Source organism: Schistocerca cancellata, chromosome 10, assembly GCF_023864275.1.
Source record: "Schistocerca cancellata isolate TAMUIC-IGC-003103 chromosome 10, iqSchCanc2.1, whole genome shotgun sequence".
Taxonomy (NCBI): domain Eukaryota; kingdom Metazoa; phylum Arthropoda; class Insecta; order Orthoptera; family Acrididae; genus Schistocerca; species Schistocerca cancellata.
Genome location: NC_064635.1, coordinates 72,615,332 through 72,633,023, shown reverse-complemented (window position 1 = coordinate 72,633,023; position 17,692 = coordinate 72,615,332). Strand labels below are relative to the sequence as shown.

At 39.6% G+C, this 17,692-nt stretch overlaps 1 protein-coding gene across 1 annotated transcript in view; it reads left to right on the top strand.

Moving 5' to 3' along the window:
- Positions 1–17,692, top strand: part of LOC126106129 (brachyurin-like) — a 151,883-nt gene that overhangs the window by 112,944 nt on the left and 21,247 nt on the right. Inside the window, exon 5 of the mRNA XM_049912373.1 lies at positions 616–752. Within this exon, the coding sequence (XP_049768330.1) occupies positions 616–752 (137 nt within the window). The remainder of the gene's footprint in view (positions 1–615; positions 753–17,692) is intronic.

Sequence of the window (17,692 nt, the reverse complement as noted above, 5' to 3'; positions counted from 1 at the left end):
TCACTGGCAGATCCGAACTAACTGCTGGCATGTTCCAACCGAACTCCTCGACACAAAACGATCGGGAAGTAATAGCAGTCCAGCAAAGATAACACAGCAGAGCTTATATCGATAAGCGCTGCTGCTGCCGCTCACGGGCAGGCAAAGCAGCAACTCAGTGACAAGTAATCGAAACTAACATAACAAGGTGGCAGTACCACAAAAATTGGATGTTAAATAAGAGATGGCACAAACATGAGACATGCACGGCTCAACTAGCTGCAAACTCATATGCATATACATGAGAACAAAATATAGTATGTTTCTCTGTGGTTTCCCTGTGTTAGTAAATAACCAGTTTGTAGCTATGTCCAAAAACATGTGCTTCATTCATGATATGCAACTTGATTCAGTCTCTGCCATAATAAAATAAACTGGTCAAATTGAGTTTGGCAAACAATGGAACAGCGTTCACAAATTATTGCAAAAAAATATTGCAAAGATCCTTATACTGCAAGTACTTTGGACCGATATTATTTAATTAGTTTTATGTTGGTACTGAAGGGTAGAGTTACTGGATCTTCATGTTCGTAAAGAGACACGAATATGACATGACTGACTTTTTTCTCGTTACAGGCAAGAACCATTCTGATACTCTCCTGTACACTGAGGTGACAGTTATTCCTAATTCAGTGTGTGAGCAAGACTATGGACCGGGTTTCATTATTGAAAGTACACTGTGTGCTGGAAACACGAACAAAGGCATTTGCTCTGTGAGTAAGAAGTGTGGTCTACTACGACAACTTACTACCAACATCTTATTCTATGGCTTTGTGTTGTCCTCATCATTTCATCATCATCCAGGAAAGTGGCGAAATTGGACTGAGCAAAGATTGGATAATTGTACGGGCGCTGATAACCACGCAGTTGAGCGCCCCACAAACCAAACATCGTCATCAGCATCTATGGCTTTTCATAAATGCTTTCTATAACGCTTATTTGTGAGTAATTCATATTGTAACAATTTTTTGCATCAAATTTACAGAATTTGCTCTTCATAGCTAGGTCATGCTGCCTGCCTGTAAGCAATGATAAACAATCGATGTATTTTCTGAACTAGCTACGAGCGACATCTAATCTCCTAGATTTTTCCAATATGAATTTGTTACTGTCAGCAGATATCAGTCCGACTGAAACTTCTCCATGATATGCCATAGATGGCAATGGAAATGTCTACTTGGTGCGACAATAAAGTAATGAGACTGATGTGAAAAAAAAATGTTGCTTACCGTTTTAGTCAAGTTTAATCTCCTTCAAAGTAGTTCCCTTCTGATTTCAAACACTTTTTCCAGCGCTTCTGCCATTGATGGTAACATTTCTGGAACTCATCTTCTGTAATATCCTCTAAGATCCTCGTCACAGATTTTTGAACATCTTGTGTTGTTCGAAAATGGTGCCCCTTGACAGCAGTTTTGACTCTCGGGAATATAAAAAAGTCGCATGGAGCAATATCTGGTGAATAAGGTGTCTGTGGTAGTACTGAAATTTGTTTTGAGGTTAAAAATTGCTGTACTGACAGAGCAGTATGGGATGGTGCAGTATCGTGATGCAGAATCAGCAATGTTGGCATGGACACGAAGAACTCTTTTACGAAGTCTTTCTAAAATTTATTTTTAGTAATATTGGTTAACTGTTTGTTCAGGAGGCACCCACTCTTTATGAACAATTCTATTGGAATCAAAGAAGCACACAAGCATGTATTTCACTTTTGACTTTGACATGCGAGCTTTCTTTGGTCTGGGTGATCTCTTTGAGCACCATTGCGAACTTTGGCGTTTTGTCTCTGGATCGTACTGAAAAAACAAACTTTCATCACCAGTGATAACACGACTAAACAATTCTGGATTGATTTCCGTTTGCTCTAACAGATCGGCTGCCACATTTTTCTGTGTTTCTCGCTGTTGTGGTGTGAGATTTTTGGGGACCATTTCTGCACAAATCTTTGTCATACCAAGATCTTTAGTTATTACTAGACGAACCGTTTCTCGATCGATGTTCAGTTCTTCTGCAATCATTTTCACGGATAATCTTCGATCAGATCGTACGAGTTCACGCACCCTGGCCAAGTTGACATCCGTCCGTGAGGCTGATGGTCGTCCACTGTGGTCTTCATCTTCAACATTCGTTCTGCCTTCACTAAACATTTTATGCCAACGAAAAACTTGAGCTCTTTTCATAACCTCCTCTCCAAAAGCCTTCTGAAGCTTACCGTAAGTTTTCGTCGCGTTTTCACCCAATTTAACGCAAAAAGTAATGGCATACCGTTGTGAAATATTATGCGGTTCCATTTCCGTGACGAGAGAAGCAAACGCCTGTTAACTTATTACAGCACAGCTCAGAACTGAGCAGTTGCATAGATGTGGGGCTTGGACTAGAAGCATGTTCTAGAGCAAGGTCAAAGATATTGTGCCTGCGCAAGCCTGCAGGGTTGCAACGTGTTTCAAATAAAATCAATATCATTACTTTATTGTCGCACCTCGTATAGTCAGACACTGGGAAACTAATATACGTTACCGCTGGATATATTTCGTAAACCACATCAAATACTGACGAATCGATTCCACAACCGAACGTGAGGAGAGGGGCTAGTGTAATTGGTTAATACGAACCATAAAAAAATGCACGGAAGTATGTTTTTTAACACAAACCTACGTTTTTTTAAATGGAACCCCGTTAGTTTTGTTAGCACATCTGAACATATAAACAAATACGTAATTAGTTCCGTTTGTCGCATTGTAAAAATGTTAATTACATCCGGAGATATTGTAACCTAAAGTTGACGTCTGAGTACCACTGTAAGTAGGCTGTTTAGGTTTTCTTATTGGTAACGCCACGTAGCGCTCTGTATGAAAATCACTGGCTGTGCTGTGTGCAGTCTGTGGCTGCTTTGCATTGTTGTAATACTCGCCATTGTAGTGTTGGGCAGCGGCAGCTGGATGTGAACAGCGCGTAGCGTTGTGCAGTTAGAGGTGACCCGCCAGCAGTGGTCGATGTGAGGAGAGAGATGGCGGAGTTTTGAAATTACATATATTATGACTTTTGATGATATTAAGGTAAATACATTGTTTGTTCTCTATTAAAATCTTTCATTTGTTAACTATCCCTATCAGTAGTTAGTGCCTTCCGTAGTTTGAATCTTTTATTTAGCTGGCAGTAGTGGCGCTCGCTGTATTGCAGTAGTTCGAGTAAGGAAGATTTTTGTGAGGTAAGTGATCTGTGAAAGGTATAGTTTAATGTTCGTCAGGGCCATTCTTTTGTAGGGATTTTTGATAGTCAGATTGCGTTGCGCTAAAAATATTGTGTGTCAGTTTAAGCACAGTCATGTATAATTTTTCAAAGGGGACGTTTCACCACTCCTCCGCTGTTCGATCGTGTGTCGGAGAGCACCGAACGGGGAACGGTGATGGACCTTAGGTACCAAAGAGACTGGAACAGCACATCACGTCCACATGCTAACACCTTTTTATTGGTCTTTTTCACTGCCGCACATGTACATTGCCATGAGGGGTGAGGTACACGTTTCATAGGACGTGGAGGACGCATAAATTGGCCAGCCCGTTCTCCTGATCTTACACCTCTGGAATTCTTTCTGTAGGTTACGTTAAAGGAGAATGTGTACCGTGATGTGCCTACAACCCCAGAGGATATGAAACAACGTATTGTGGCAGCCTGCGGCGACATTACACAAGATGTACTGCGGCGTGTACGACATTCATTACGCCAGAGATTGCAATTGTGTGCAGCAAATGATGGCCACCATATTGAACATCTATTGGCCTGACATGTCGGGACACACTCTATTCCACTCCGTAATTGAAAACGGAAACCACGTGTGTACGTGTACCTCACCCCTCATGGTAATGTACATGTGCGTCAGTGAAAAAGACCAATAAGAAGGTGTTAGCATGTGGACGTAATGTGCTGTTCCAGTCTCTTCTGTACCTAAAGTCCATCACCGTTCCCTTTGGATCCCTACTTAATTCGGTGCTCTCCGATACACACGATCGAACAGCGGAGGAGTGGTACTCAAGCGTCAACTTTAGGTTACAATATCTCCGCTTGTAATTAACATTTTACAATGCAACAAACGGCACTGATTACGTATTTGTTTATATGTTCAGATGTGCCAACAAAACTAACGGGGTTCCATTTAAAAAAACCTAGGTTTGTGTTAAAAACATACTTCCGTGCATCTTTTTATGGTTTGTATTAACCAATTACACTAGCCCCTCTCCTCACGTTCGGTCTGTGGAATCGATTCGTCAGTATTTGATGTGGTTTACGAAATATATCCAGCGGTAACGTTAGGTGACTCACCCTGTATACCTGAATGTGGCATTTGCAATCAGTAACAGATAAATGGTGTAGGTGTACCAGTTTGTCTCAGGTATAGATTTACTGGAGTGAACACTTACAAGTCTTATTCTCACACAATTAATATTTTTCCATTATACAGTACAATTAAAAAAGAAAGAAGAATTTTCCCACTGCATTAATCATAACCTCAGTACCATTTTTCTGGAATTTTGTAATGTGACAACACAGCATTCCGATGAAAGGTCTGTAATGACACTGTCATCGGAATGCTGTGTTGTTGCGCATTTAATTATTAACGTGTACAGCAATGCTGAGTCGTCACTGTGATACTCGTGGTTTGGAGCGCCTGGGGCAGCAGAATTTCTCGCCAACAGTGGCGAAGACAACAGTGTGGTCTCTATGTCCGGAAGTGATGACACTGGCTGACTGCCAGCGACCACTTGCCACTCAAGCAAGTTCAAGAGCTCCCCACCCCCCATCTCCCCACCGACAACCTCGGTGAAAGTGTTCGACAATATCTAAGAGTACCATGCTTTGTAAGCTTGTACTCTTTTGTTAACATATGCTAGCCAGCGAGTCTGACAGCTTAGAACACTCAGCATACTACGTACACTTGTTGGCAGTGGGGCATTGTCGAGGTGCTGTGGCATTGTTTTAGCATGTAAAAAGCTGGCATGTCGCTGTGTGCCAGGAGCCTGAAGTATTGGTCAGACTCTAAGATGGGGATCGATCGCGGTGAAAGTTAGAGATGGTGCTCGGAGGAAGATTAGTATTTTAACGACCATGTTGGCTACCTCTATGGTGGTTGGCAGAATGAGTTGGATCTTTGTCAGGCTGTCAGAATATCATTGCACAAGACGAGAGCTGCTGTAGGGTGTTGAATGGGCGCTTGTTAGACGCTGTTGATGTGCCTGAGAAACAGTGGTAATTCATTCATTTATTACTCAAAATGCATCCGTCGTGACGATACCACATGACACCAGAGTCCAAAGGACGTAAACAGTGCACACCCAGCCAGAGAAGAGGCCACAGTCAGCACATGGTACATGGCAACCAGCAGGTGGCTTAGTGGCGAAGGCACTGGCACTGCAAATGCTCTGACCCAGCAGGACAGGAACATAATGGTGATCCCACCGACTTGGTACCATTACAGCCCTGGATACGGATGGTCGAGGCGTCAATGGTCATGCTGTTGACCTATGCAGAAGAGGCAGCTCACAACAGCAGAGTCTGCCCAGAGCAAAGGTAAGCGGAAAGTAGTCTGCACACACAGAAGATTGTGGATGAGTGGCTGGTCGTCACTGGACGGGAACCGAAGACAGCAGGGTGGGAGGCAGAAGCAGCTGAAATAGGCCTGGCAGTTGATTCACTGGTTGGAAAGTGTAAAGTCCATGTCATCGAACTTGGAAGCAACAGTAGTGCCACAGCTAACAACATCACAGTCCGAAGAAGGTGACTGATTGAGCCTTCCAAACTGATACATTCATAGATCTGTAGACTTCTAAACTTCGGGACCAGCATAGGTCCCTTCTCGAGACTGGCAGCTGACTGACTGCGATATCTTTCAGCGAGAAAGGTGCTTTATGAAAACTGGTTTGGTGCATACTTGTTTTGGTAGTCTATCAGTTCTGGTCACGTGAATCACAAAATGTTCTTGGGCGTTCAATAAGTAACACAACGCTTTTTTTCTAGGCCAATTTGGGTTTAAAAAATGCGGAATTTGTCGGGATATCGTGGAATATTCCCGCTTCGGCCCCTGTAGTTTTATGATGTTCTGATGGGTGGCAGTGCTACACCTGTCATTGAGTTTCCTTTAGCGGGAAAGCAGAGCATCTCAGGGATTCGTAGGCGCTTGCAGAATGTCTCTGGAGAAGTAGCAGTGAACAGAAGCGAGGTGAGTTGTTGGGCAAGGCGTCCGTCATCATCATAATGAGGCAGAGCATACCTGGCAGCGCAAACCTGTCCAATCTCCTGTATGCCTGCTGGCTGCACGCAGCTGTGTCCCCTGCAGTACTGGAATCTGCAGGTACTCACGTCCTAGGCGATCGACGGACCACAGTCAAGCACGTCACCGCTTAACCGGCGTGCTGACACACTCGCCCACCAGCTGGGGTACTCAGAGGTGTGTGCCCGCTATGTTCGTCACCACCTGGCAAAGTGCACAAAGAGCCACGAAGGTCCATCTGTTTGGCCCAATGAAGGATACACTTCGCGTGAAGCAGTGCGTGGATAATGGACAGATTATTTATGCAGCAAGACTTTGGCTCCGATTTCCACCATTAGAGTGGTTCCATGCGGTTGTAAACGCCCTCCCAGTAATGTCATGCAAGGCCACTGCATTGAATGGAGATTCTGTTGAAAAATGGGGTTTTGTAGACAAAGGCGGGAGAATATTATGGTACACTGGAATTATGAATAAAACCAATCTTATTTTGGAAAAAATGTGTTGCATTATTTTAGTAACATTTGGTCAGTCTTAGTGTGATGTGGCCCCTTGCATTAGCCGTTCAAGATGTCTTCATTTTTCCCCAGCCGCACCAACTATATCAATTTACAGCGAAATATTCTTCCCTCCAATAGAAAGTCTGTCTATGGTTTCCCGAATAAAAATCTCTCGGTGTACATGCCGCGTCAATTCAGGATAAAACTCCAAGCTTTCGACCACTACCTCCATGGTCGTCGTCAGGGCTAAAACTGACTGTCATGAACTATTTTTTTTTCTTTATTATGATTTCATTCCCCTGCCCCATATGGACAGGGGAGGGCTGTCAGCGGCACAATCCGCCGCTCTTCAGCCGAGTGACACGACATCTAAATCAAGAATAAAATAATACGTACATAAGGAGATAAAAAAGGGAAACATAAAACAGAGTAAGGGGAGAAAATGAAGGTAAAAATACACTGACATGTAGATGTTCACAGAAAGTTAAAAAAAAACACAGTTGGCGATTCTTAAAACACAGAGAAGACACTGGATGCGCATGCACAGGTTAAAAGTTGGCCACAGTATTAAAAACACTCCAAAACAACACACTTAAAACCCACTTGGAGCACACACAACGAAGAATAAAACTACCAGGTGGGACCTGCCAAGGGAAAGGTCAGAGAGGATGGAAAAGGAGGGGAGAGCATGGGGCAGCTGGGGAAGCGGCGGGATGAAGAGAGGAGGGGCAACCGTGGGTTCACGAAGAGGCAGGAGACACACAGGGCGGGAGAGGAAAAGGGAAGGCAGGGCAGGAGGGGGCGCAGAGACACTGAAAGGAGGCACAAGAGATGGAGGGGGAGTAGGAGGGGAAATCCGCTCAGAAGGAGGGAGGGGGAGGAGAGGGACGCCTGAGGAGGAGGCAGGAAGAGGGTGTTGGTAGGAAGGGTAGATGTCAGGGCGAAGCTCATCATCCGGGAGGGGTCTGTCGTGAACTAGCGAGGTTCCCACTTTTATATGCCAAGGACGGCTTCTGATTGGCTGGAATACGTCATAGCAACAGCGATATGGCGCGTAGTGAAGTGGTGCCCTCTACTTCCATAGATGTAGTTTCTATCCTGCATTGCTTGCAGCGCCATCCCTTGAATCAGGAGGTAAAGTACGGGAAGTTTTTCTCTGCGATTTTTCTTTATCCAGTACACTCTTCCAAGTGTTTCTAAGTGCATAGCCATTGTCTCTGTTAAAGTTATTATCGCTAAGTCTAATTTCGACTGCTTCCCGGATCACAGAGTCCCAGTAATTCGATGCGTGGGCTATTACTCTGGTTTCTTCAAATAAAATCTTATGCTTGTTAAGCAGGCTATGTTCAGCCACCGCAGATTTTTCCAAATACCTGTATTTTAGGTGGCGCTGGTGCTCGATGCAGCGGTCGGCAACGGTTCTTACAGACTGGCCCACGTAATTCTTGCCGCATTCGTAAGGAATAGTATAAATTCCCGGCACTCTTAAGCCGAGACTATCCTTGACTGTACACCGAGAGATTTTTATTCAAGAAATACGTCGCGAAAGACTTCGTAGCCATATGGTTTCCCGAGTTTGAAAATTAAATGCTTCTATCATTTCTTTGAATAAATCCGAGTTTTTTTGGAAATTAGCTCGTAAAATACTGCATCTGTTCTACGCCTAGCACTTCCGTTTACGACGTACATTATAGGACAATTCTTAGCCACATCTACTGTAATAATCATGTATTAAGTCTTCCCTCTAACTATTGTGACTGCGTGGGGCACATGCTGTTATAAGCAATGATCAAGGAAAACACAATCTCGCGACGATATGAGCCCACCAATACGTCTATGTAAAGTACTATTTTCGCACCACAAAATCAACTATGCCACTGTAAATGAAAATCAGCGTCCCACACCTTTCCTTTATAATGAGACTTGAAATAACGTCTTTGTTGGTTCGCAGCCAGGTCAGCTGAAAAATCAATCATTTACTGTACACCTACTTGTATCAATAAAATCTCCTTGAGGTCCACAGGTTCCTGTGGGATAGAAATGTTGTACTAACTGCGCAAGCAGTTGTGCGACTGTAAAGAAAAGTACTAAAATTCAAATTTGCTGCATAATGGCGGCTGTCTTGTAGCTCCTGTGAGTCTACGTTGCCTCGACTGTCCAGCGCTATAAGTGCTGTCAATGCTTTGTTACTTCACTCAGGGCCATTACAACTAAAAAATGAAAGCATTAAGTAGAAGTTTAAGCGAAAAATCTATTTCATAATTAATAACACCGCCGTACAGACCCTGAAGACGCTGAAAGATTTTATAACAACGGCAGAGTCAGAAAAAATTGCGTCGGAGAGAGAATATCAAGGAAAATGACGCTATCATAATGGTGGTTATTATAAGATTTAAATATACTGTTTCATAGCACATTGTATCAGGTCTCTACCGTCATTGGTTTTCCCCAAAGTAACATTTCGTAGAATTAACAATTTTATACTCCTTGACCATTGCTTTTCTTTTTCACTAGTTGTACAGAGTTTCTTCTATTAGAGTGGCTCATTTCATTAATTCGTAACGAACAAAAAAATTGTTCGTGACAAATACACATGAAGACGCTATATGGCCCACTGGAAAGGCCATGCATACATCTGAATACTGTCTGCAATCGGCATTCCACTAGAGCTCCTGTTTTTTTTTTTTTTTTTTTAAAAAAAAAAACGTGCATCACAAAAATAGTGACTCACACTTTGGGTTTACATTCACTAAGTGTCTAAGTGTTCATGTTATGATCATTATTCACAGATTTTTACACATAAGATTTATGTAGTTCGTTAGTTAATGTTCATTTTACGAAAATTTGGGTGGTATTCATCATAGCTTGTTGTTATGTAAATTTTTGCATCTTAATTTTGTCTACTTTTTAAGGCTGTTGACAGTACACTGTTTATGCGCCTGTTCTTATAAACTACTTTTGGTTGGAGTGGAGATTTATCATCTTCAACCGTTAGAAAGAGTGCGGTCCTCCCATTGGGGCTCGGCTCACAAGGAAAACAGCTCGAAAAACCAGGAAAGAACGTATCTCCAATTCCAATTTGCTCATATCTTACCTTTGTCTAGCATTTGTAACACATTTGATTCAATGAGAGCTATTATGTTAATATTTTAGAGCTATGTAGAAATATGCAGGTCAAACACGAATCCATAATTATTTTTGGTTAAAAGCATGAAGTTTTACAGAATTTCTACATAGAGTTTGCCTTTCCAATTACACAATCGATCATGTGAAGTCTTTAAAGATATAGGCAAAGCTTTGCTTTCATCTCCTTGTAGTATGTACCCACTGCCAATTCATTTTTCACTGCCACTTCCACAGAGGTTAAAAATTGTCAGTTAAAATTCTGTGCTTTGCATCATAAGTGAGGTTCTTTTTACCATACGTAACTGTGTGTGCTGAAATATCTGCAAGAATTTTTTCATTAAAAGTTGCAACTAATTTCATTGTTGTCTTCTGAGTGTTACAATATTTTTTCTATGAGTCATATTAATCACATAGATAAGATAGTTCGTTACAAAATTATACGGACTTACTTCAGTATCTCCTCTGAGTAGTGTAACTCATTTAAAATCGAGAAATTCATCATATGCTTTAAGCAAATTATAAGGTGGATTAATATCCCACATGTCTTGAGGGGAAACTTCGTTTCTTCCATTTTTCAGGTATATGTACTGTAGCTCAATGTGATTGAATAATAAAGAGTCCAGCACTGATTATTTTTACAATTTGTTTGAAATTTAACAAATACTAAATATAGCACATAAACTCTACTGAGCTATAGAAATTTGATATCTAACTCAAAATTTGTCTTACCAGTGAATCTAGCAACTTCTTAACTTTGTAGTTCAGAAAAAAATATTAGAATTTTAGGATTTTTCTATATATTTTCTAGTTGTTGTGACTAGTAATTTGGTTCATATTTAACAATCAGTACACGAATTTCCATCGATCCTACAACGACTTTTCCTTCTTTTGGAAGTGTATCTTTTATTTCGACTCCAGCATCGTTATTATCAGGCCATCTAAGAAGAGCATATCCAGCACTGGAACTTCAAGTGAAAATTACAGTAAGATCACCTTACAGTCTCTAAAGATACCACTAAGCATATTTAGTGGATAAAGCACTTAATTTTTCTTACTCTTTATTTTGCCATTGTTAAGTATATTTCCTTCTATATTTATTTTATTAGTAACATGAAGTCAAATACAAGCGAACTGATGATGAAATGAAAGGTTGCTCAATTCTAGATAAAATATTATTTCCTATCTTTCTGGTTACAAAATCCTATAGCTTTGTTCCAAGTATATCCTAGCAACAGCATGGTTGAACTGGAATATAACTAATCATTTGTACATAAATTCTATAAGTTTAGATCAACCAAAATATCAAGAACTTTTAAAAATTTGCAAAAAAATTAAACACAAAGAAATGAGAAGATAACCACTTTTCTTGAAAATTGCGATTAATTATACTGCTAGATTAATGTCAAGATAATTCACTTGTAATATGCAATGACTTCATCCTTGAAAATTAGGGTATAGTAAGAAAATATTTTACAAGACATAGGCATATAGAAATAGATAGTTTTTATTTCGCTGAAACTTTCTCAAAAACACCAAAACAATTACTCAGAGATAATCTCAAATTTTTAAATAGTTTCAGACAGGATGACATAAATTTAAATCACATTTACCATGACTTTGTTGGTGGTGACTGAAAATTTGATGACCTTAAAGAAATGCAAGAAAATGTTGGAATGATCAGTTTGGATTTTTTTTACTAAAAACATGACTAGAAAAATGAATGAAGGTAATTTCACAGATAAAATACAAAAATTCCTAATAACATAAAGGGGAACGAATTGTTTTTCTTGAATTCATAAATAAAAACATAAAACATTAAAAGTTAAAATTAATTTTAGTTAATTTTTTCATCTATATTAAATGTCTTCCAAATTTGATGCATAAGTTGTTAAAAAGCCAAAGAAAACAAAACAAGTTGGAGAAGTGAAAGAACAGATCAAGTTTTGGAAAAAAAGTCCATGAAAAATGTAAAAAAAGAGCTCAACCAGTTATTGATCTAATCGAAGAAGTTAAACAAGTGTTGAAGGTTTAGGTGGTGATGTTCTGAAAGCTATTGAAGATAATAGTGAGGCTGAAAAACAGATCGTTCCTTATTACCATCATCATGAAGAAAAATGTGATGACATGTTTCCTATTCCATCAAAACAGTCAGAATCTCATTTGAGGAAAGCTTGTTTCATAAAGATGAAGAACTTCTGTCACCCAAAGACGAAAACAACTTGAACAAATGCTAAAAAATGTAGAAGAATAGGTGAAACTTAAAACGAGGCAAAAAAGTTTTACCTCTAACAATGGAGGGGGAAAGCTGGAACTGGGTGTAGCTGAATGTCTGGTTCAGATGCCGCTGGAGTAAAAAGAAATTGCAAAAAATAATCCATATATATGAATACTAATGAATTAAGTAATTTTGATAAATAAAAAGTTGCTAAGCAGTTAAAAATTAAATATTTTTATGATTGATAAATTACCTGCACATGGAGGCAGTCTGAATACTGGTGCAGCTGCCACTGCTTCAGAAGTCGCTAGTTCTAAGACACCTTCAGCTGCCACTGATCATCTTAGCGGATATGAATCTGGAATAGTAAATTTAGATGCACCTGATTATTCTGTTTCACATTTAATCTGTTATTATAAGAATAAAGATTAAAATTTGTGTTTGAATCATTTGGAGGAAATATTCCTAAAGAAGTGGTTAAAATTTTAACCAAGTAATTTATGGTCCTTTGTGCTTATTTGTGACGAAACAATTACCTGTTAATTATAAATTTAACAATATTTTTTATTTAATAAATAGACATTTTTGCAAATAAGCTGCAGGTGCAGACACAGATGCAGTCTGAAGACTGCCTCAGCTGTAACCAGTCTAGAGGCTGCAGTGAAACGATTAAGATTTTTATTTCATTTCGAATATATTGATATTCTAAAGCTGCTTGATTATTGTGAAGTATTTCTATGAAAGAAACAAAATTTTGTTTGATAAACTCGAGATAATGACTTTTACTTCTACTTAAAGTTGTCACATTCGAATATTTGGACTTGGGAACACCACAAAAAATACACAAAATATCATTTGTGATCAATTTACTTTTCTGTCAAATAATGGAAACCAAATATCTTTAAACCAATTTTGTAAATTTAGTTGATAATCGTTTTTCTGAATAAATACAAGAACATTAATCAAAACTGATTCTGAATTGTCAACAGCATTACTTGTGATAGCTGCCATTATATGAATAGAACTTTTATTAAGGAAGAAGGATTTTCAGAATTATTCTCTGTAACAAATTTAATATAAACTTTTTATTTTGTTTAGTTTTCCATGTTTGGTGTTCAGAGAATCTGCATCTTCTGATTTTCCAGGGCCTACATTCATGGACACTGAAATTCCTTAATTAATAAAGTATAAAATCTTCATAATTATTGGCATCTTTAAATAGTCAGTTTTTATTTGTCTGATATAAAAATAATACTATAAATGTTGAGCATACAAGCATTAAAAGTCAACAAAATAAAGCCAGAGCAATACAACTACAAATAAAAGGATGTTCTAAACAGAGAAAACAAGAACCTGTTTATCTTATTAGGAATAATACTAGCAGTAACAATGAGATGAATGAACTCAAAGCTAAACAACAACAATTTATTCAAATGATTCCTCTTAGGTGTGAAAATTTAAATTTTGGACAGTTATATAATCTGTATATAACACATTAAACATATGTTGATGTAGTTGTCAATTAGATTAAAAACAAAAATCTGTGCAAAGAATTTGAATGTAATTATATATAATATGATGTAAAACTGTCTGCTGATTATATTAGAGGATTTCAGAATAAAGTAAATTGGCAGTATATAGCAAAACATCATAAAATGTCTGAAAACTTCACATGAATTTCATTATATTTTATGTATATAACAAAGACAAAAAATTGCCTGAAGATTTTGTTATAGAATTTCAAGGTAAAGTACAGTGAGACAATACACCACTGTATCAAAAATACAAAGAAGCAACAACAGACAAGTAAATTATTCAGTGTTGCAATACTATGAGCAATACTACCAACACCAGAAACTATCTTCTGTACATTCACTTTAGTAATTACTTGACAGCAAAAAATTGTTCACTTCTGATATATATATATATATATATATATATATATATATATATATATATATATATATATATATATAAGTGTTGTTTGGAAATTAGCTTCCAAAACATAGAATCGGTTCTGAGGCTCTTTTATTTGCGACATAAATTGCAGGACAATTCTTAGCCACACTTACTTTAATAATCATGAACTGAGTCTTCCATCTAATTACTGTGATTGTGTGGCATATATGCTGTTATAGGCAATGACCAAGAAAAACACGATAGGCATCCGACACTACCTCCACGTAAAAAAATATCTAATTTCGCACCATAAAATCAACTATGCCACTGTAAATGACTACCATTGTAGATATTTCTCACTATAATGAGTTAACAGTGCATAGTCCGAAACCTTTCTTTTATAACATGACTGCAAACTACATCTTTGTTGGTTCATAGCCAGTCCAGCTGAAAAATCATTTTTGTGCACTTGCTTGTTTCGATATAAACAAGATCTCCTCCAGGTCCGCAGGCTCTTGTGGAATAGCAGTCTTATGCTACAGTACTACAGATCTGGAAGCCGCATAGAGATCTTATAATAATGACATCATAGAAAAAGCGCCAGAGAGAGAATATCAAGGAGAGAGACGTTATCACAGTATGTATAACATCACCGACAAAACTGTAAGAGTCACAGATATAAAATTCCGTTGCACAGCAATTTATATATTTCTCCATAGTAACATTTCGTAGAATTAATTATATTCCATGTTCATTAATTTTCTGTTTCACTAACTATTTCACTGTACAGAATTTCTTATATTAAAGTCACTGAGTTAATTAATTCCTAGCAGACATAAAAATCTTCATGAGAAATACAAACTGGGACGCTATACGTCCTGGATTTTTGCTTACAGTTATGAAAATTTGTGCCCGATCCGGACTCGGACCCAGATTACTCGAGCAGTCGTCTTAACGACTTCCGCTGTGTGACACTTGACATTCTTTATTGACTGCAGAAACATCGTTCCACTGAATCACCACTTACAAATTAGTAGAATCAAATTTTTACATCGTGCCAACTCTTCACAAAACGTAATAACAATCTTCGTCAACTCTTACTCTTAGTCTGCATTACCTTTTGTTACAAATTAGTTTCTAACCAATTCTTTTCGACTAATTCTCATTTGCTAATGGTTTCTCACTCCGCTGGCATTTTATGCACTGACAGTTTATGTGGCAGGATGAATTTTCGCTTAAGCTAAATGAAGGTTACTCAGAATTCAATCGAAACCACTGCAGCACTACATGTCGTGACACGTAGAGCCGCATCGTGGAGCTGCTTATATATGCTGGAACGTCTGTTCCGTGGTAAACCTTTGGCAAAACTGAAAAATCGTCTACTGAGCGAACGAAGTCCAGTTTCAGGACGTCGTTTAAAAGGCAAGGTTCAGTGTTGGTAACGCATCTAGCGACTTCTCTGACCAAAGCAACGACAGCTCTGTCAAATTTAATACAGTAGTTTCAATGACGGTAGCCAGGTGACGAAACACCGTGCCTGCTACGTCACAGGTTGTCCCACTGACTAGCACTCCTTTATCCTGTAATTTTAACCTCGTCATTCCCTTAGGTCTTCTTTATTCACTTTCCTCAGAAACAACAATCCATTGTGGTATCTGTATAAGAGAAATGGTGGGAAAGTTGACACCTGCATTTGCCGTAATGAAGAGGTAAAAGCTCGCACCATCTGTAATTTCAACCTCGTCATTCCCTTAGGTCTTCTTTGTTCAGTGTCCTCAGAAACAGCAATCCATCGTGATATTTGTATATGCGAAATGGTGGCAAATTTGACATTCACATTTGCCATAATCAAGAGGGAAAAGGTTGTACCATTCAGCCGGCCGCTGTGGCCGAGTGGTTCTAGGCGCTTCAGTCTGGAACCGCGCGATCACTATGGTCGCAGTTTCGAATCCTGCCTTGGGCATGGATGTGTATGATGTCCTTAGATTAGTTAGGTTTAATTACGTTTTAGGGGACTGATGACCTCTGATGTTAAGTCCCATAGTGCTCAGAGCCATTTGAACCATTTGTACCATTGAAGCCCTCCAGCAAGAATTATTTCTGCAGAGAGAGACATTGATGACAAAGAGACCCAGTGGGTCACAGAACCTGGCAATTCTTCGAAGGACTTCTCGCTTTGTGGCAGAACGTTCGAGAATATTGTCGAATTCGCACACAACGGTAAGGACAGGTTGGCTGCTGAGTGGTGCACCAACTGTCGTCGTAGGAATGCTGGAAAGGAGCAGGAATGATTAGTGAACAAGTTAACATAGCAAACAGAAGATGTACTTAACTTGTAGTCCTCCATGAGTACGAACAAACGTTACAAATAATGCAGCAAGAAATAAAGTCCAGCTAGTAGAATAGCAATAAAGACAGGCTCTCAGCACTAAAGCACAAACGATGGAATCGGAACCGCGACTAGGCATCGTCTACGAGTGGGTGGTGGCTGCCGCCGGCCTTTTTACATTGCGGCGTCAGTGGGCCTTCGTAGTCCACGGCTCGGTGGGTGCACAGCATTGGGTCCTCCAGATCCCATGCGATTCCTATCAACAACTGACAGAAACCTGCATTCCTATTTCCAACTTTATGATGCCAGTAGGGTGGTATCGATATGTGATACCACATGTTCCAGTTGACTGCTACTACCTCCACATCTGCGGTGTTTACGACACCTGATTGCCATATTTCATTCAATCTGTAGTAAGTCGACCATCAACTGTACAAATCCACTTAGCATTAGTCCTCTCCCTAGCTCACTTTCTTCTAAATGCGTGTGGCTTTATGTCGTAGTGAAGATAGCTGTTGCTAAATTGTTTACGAATGCACCTGTGAATAGCTCAGATGTCTGACAAAGAGCTGTAGGGGTTGCCCATTGCTGGCCTTCAAACCCATACTGTTCTGTCAGGATGCAAACTGGGCACTTATGTGCCGCTACATCTGCTGAACAAATTTATTACACTGCCTTTGCTGCCTAGTCACACACTTGCTAGGCGATGTTGCGTTCCACGTAGTGTCTCTTGCACAGCGCTGACAGAGTAACGACGGCAGTCCAGTCTCTGCTCTTCTAACCATTTTCTGCTGAGCTGATTCACAGGCTCTCTGCAGAGTGTCGAGGCTGCTTTCCAGTTGCCTGCTGTTGATACTTTCGTGTAACTGAGTAACGCTGCCTGTTCGGACATAGAAATAATCTCCCACTTATCTACTAATTTGTCGCATAGCAGACCGTATGTATAAACAGAAAATGTGGAAAGAAGTGGCATACTCAAGCATGATGACAAGTGTTTGAAACTCACTAAGGATATATCGCAGCATGCAGATCAGCTGAAGACGAATGGAAGTATGTAGGCGTGGTAGTCATAGAAACTGGACCAGCATACATTTAGTGGTGTCACTAGCTGCTTTTGGTAGAACTTGAACAATCTGTAAGGAACTGCAGTGTACCTCCTTGTCCAGCTACCACTGGGCAGTGCACGTAATGTAGCATCATACGGGACCTGACTGCACAGTGGTAACACTGGGAGTGGGTAGGACAGCGTCACCACATCAGAGAGTTCGTCTCCATAGCTGAGTGGTCAATGCAGCAGATTTCCATGCAGAAGGGCCGGGTCTGAT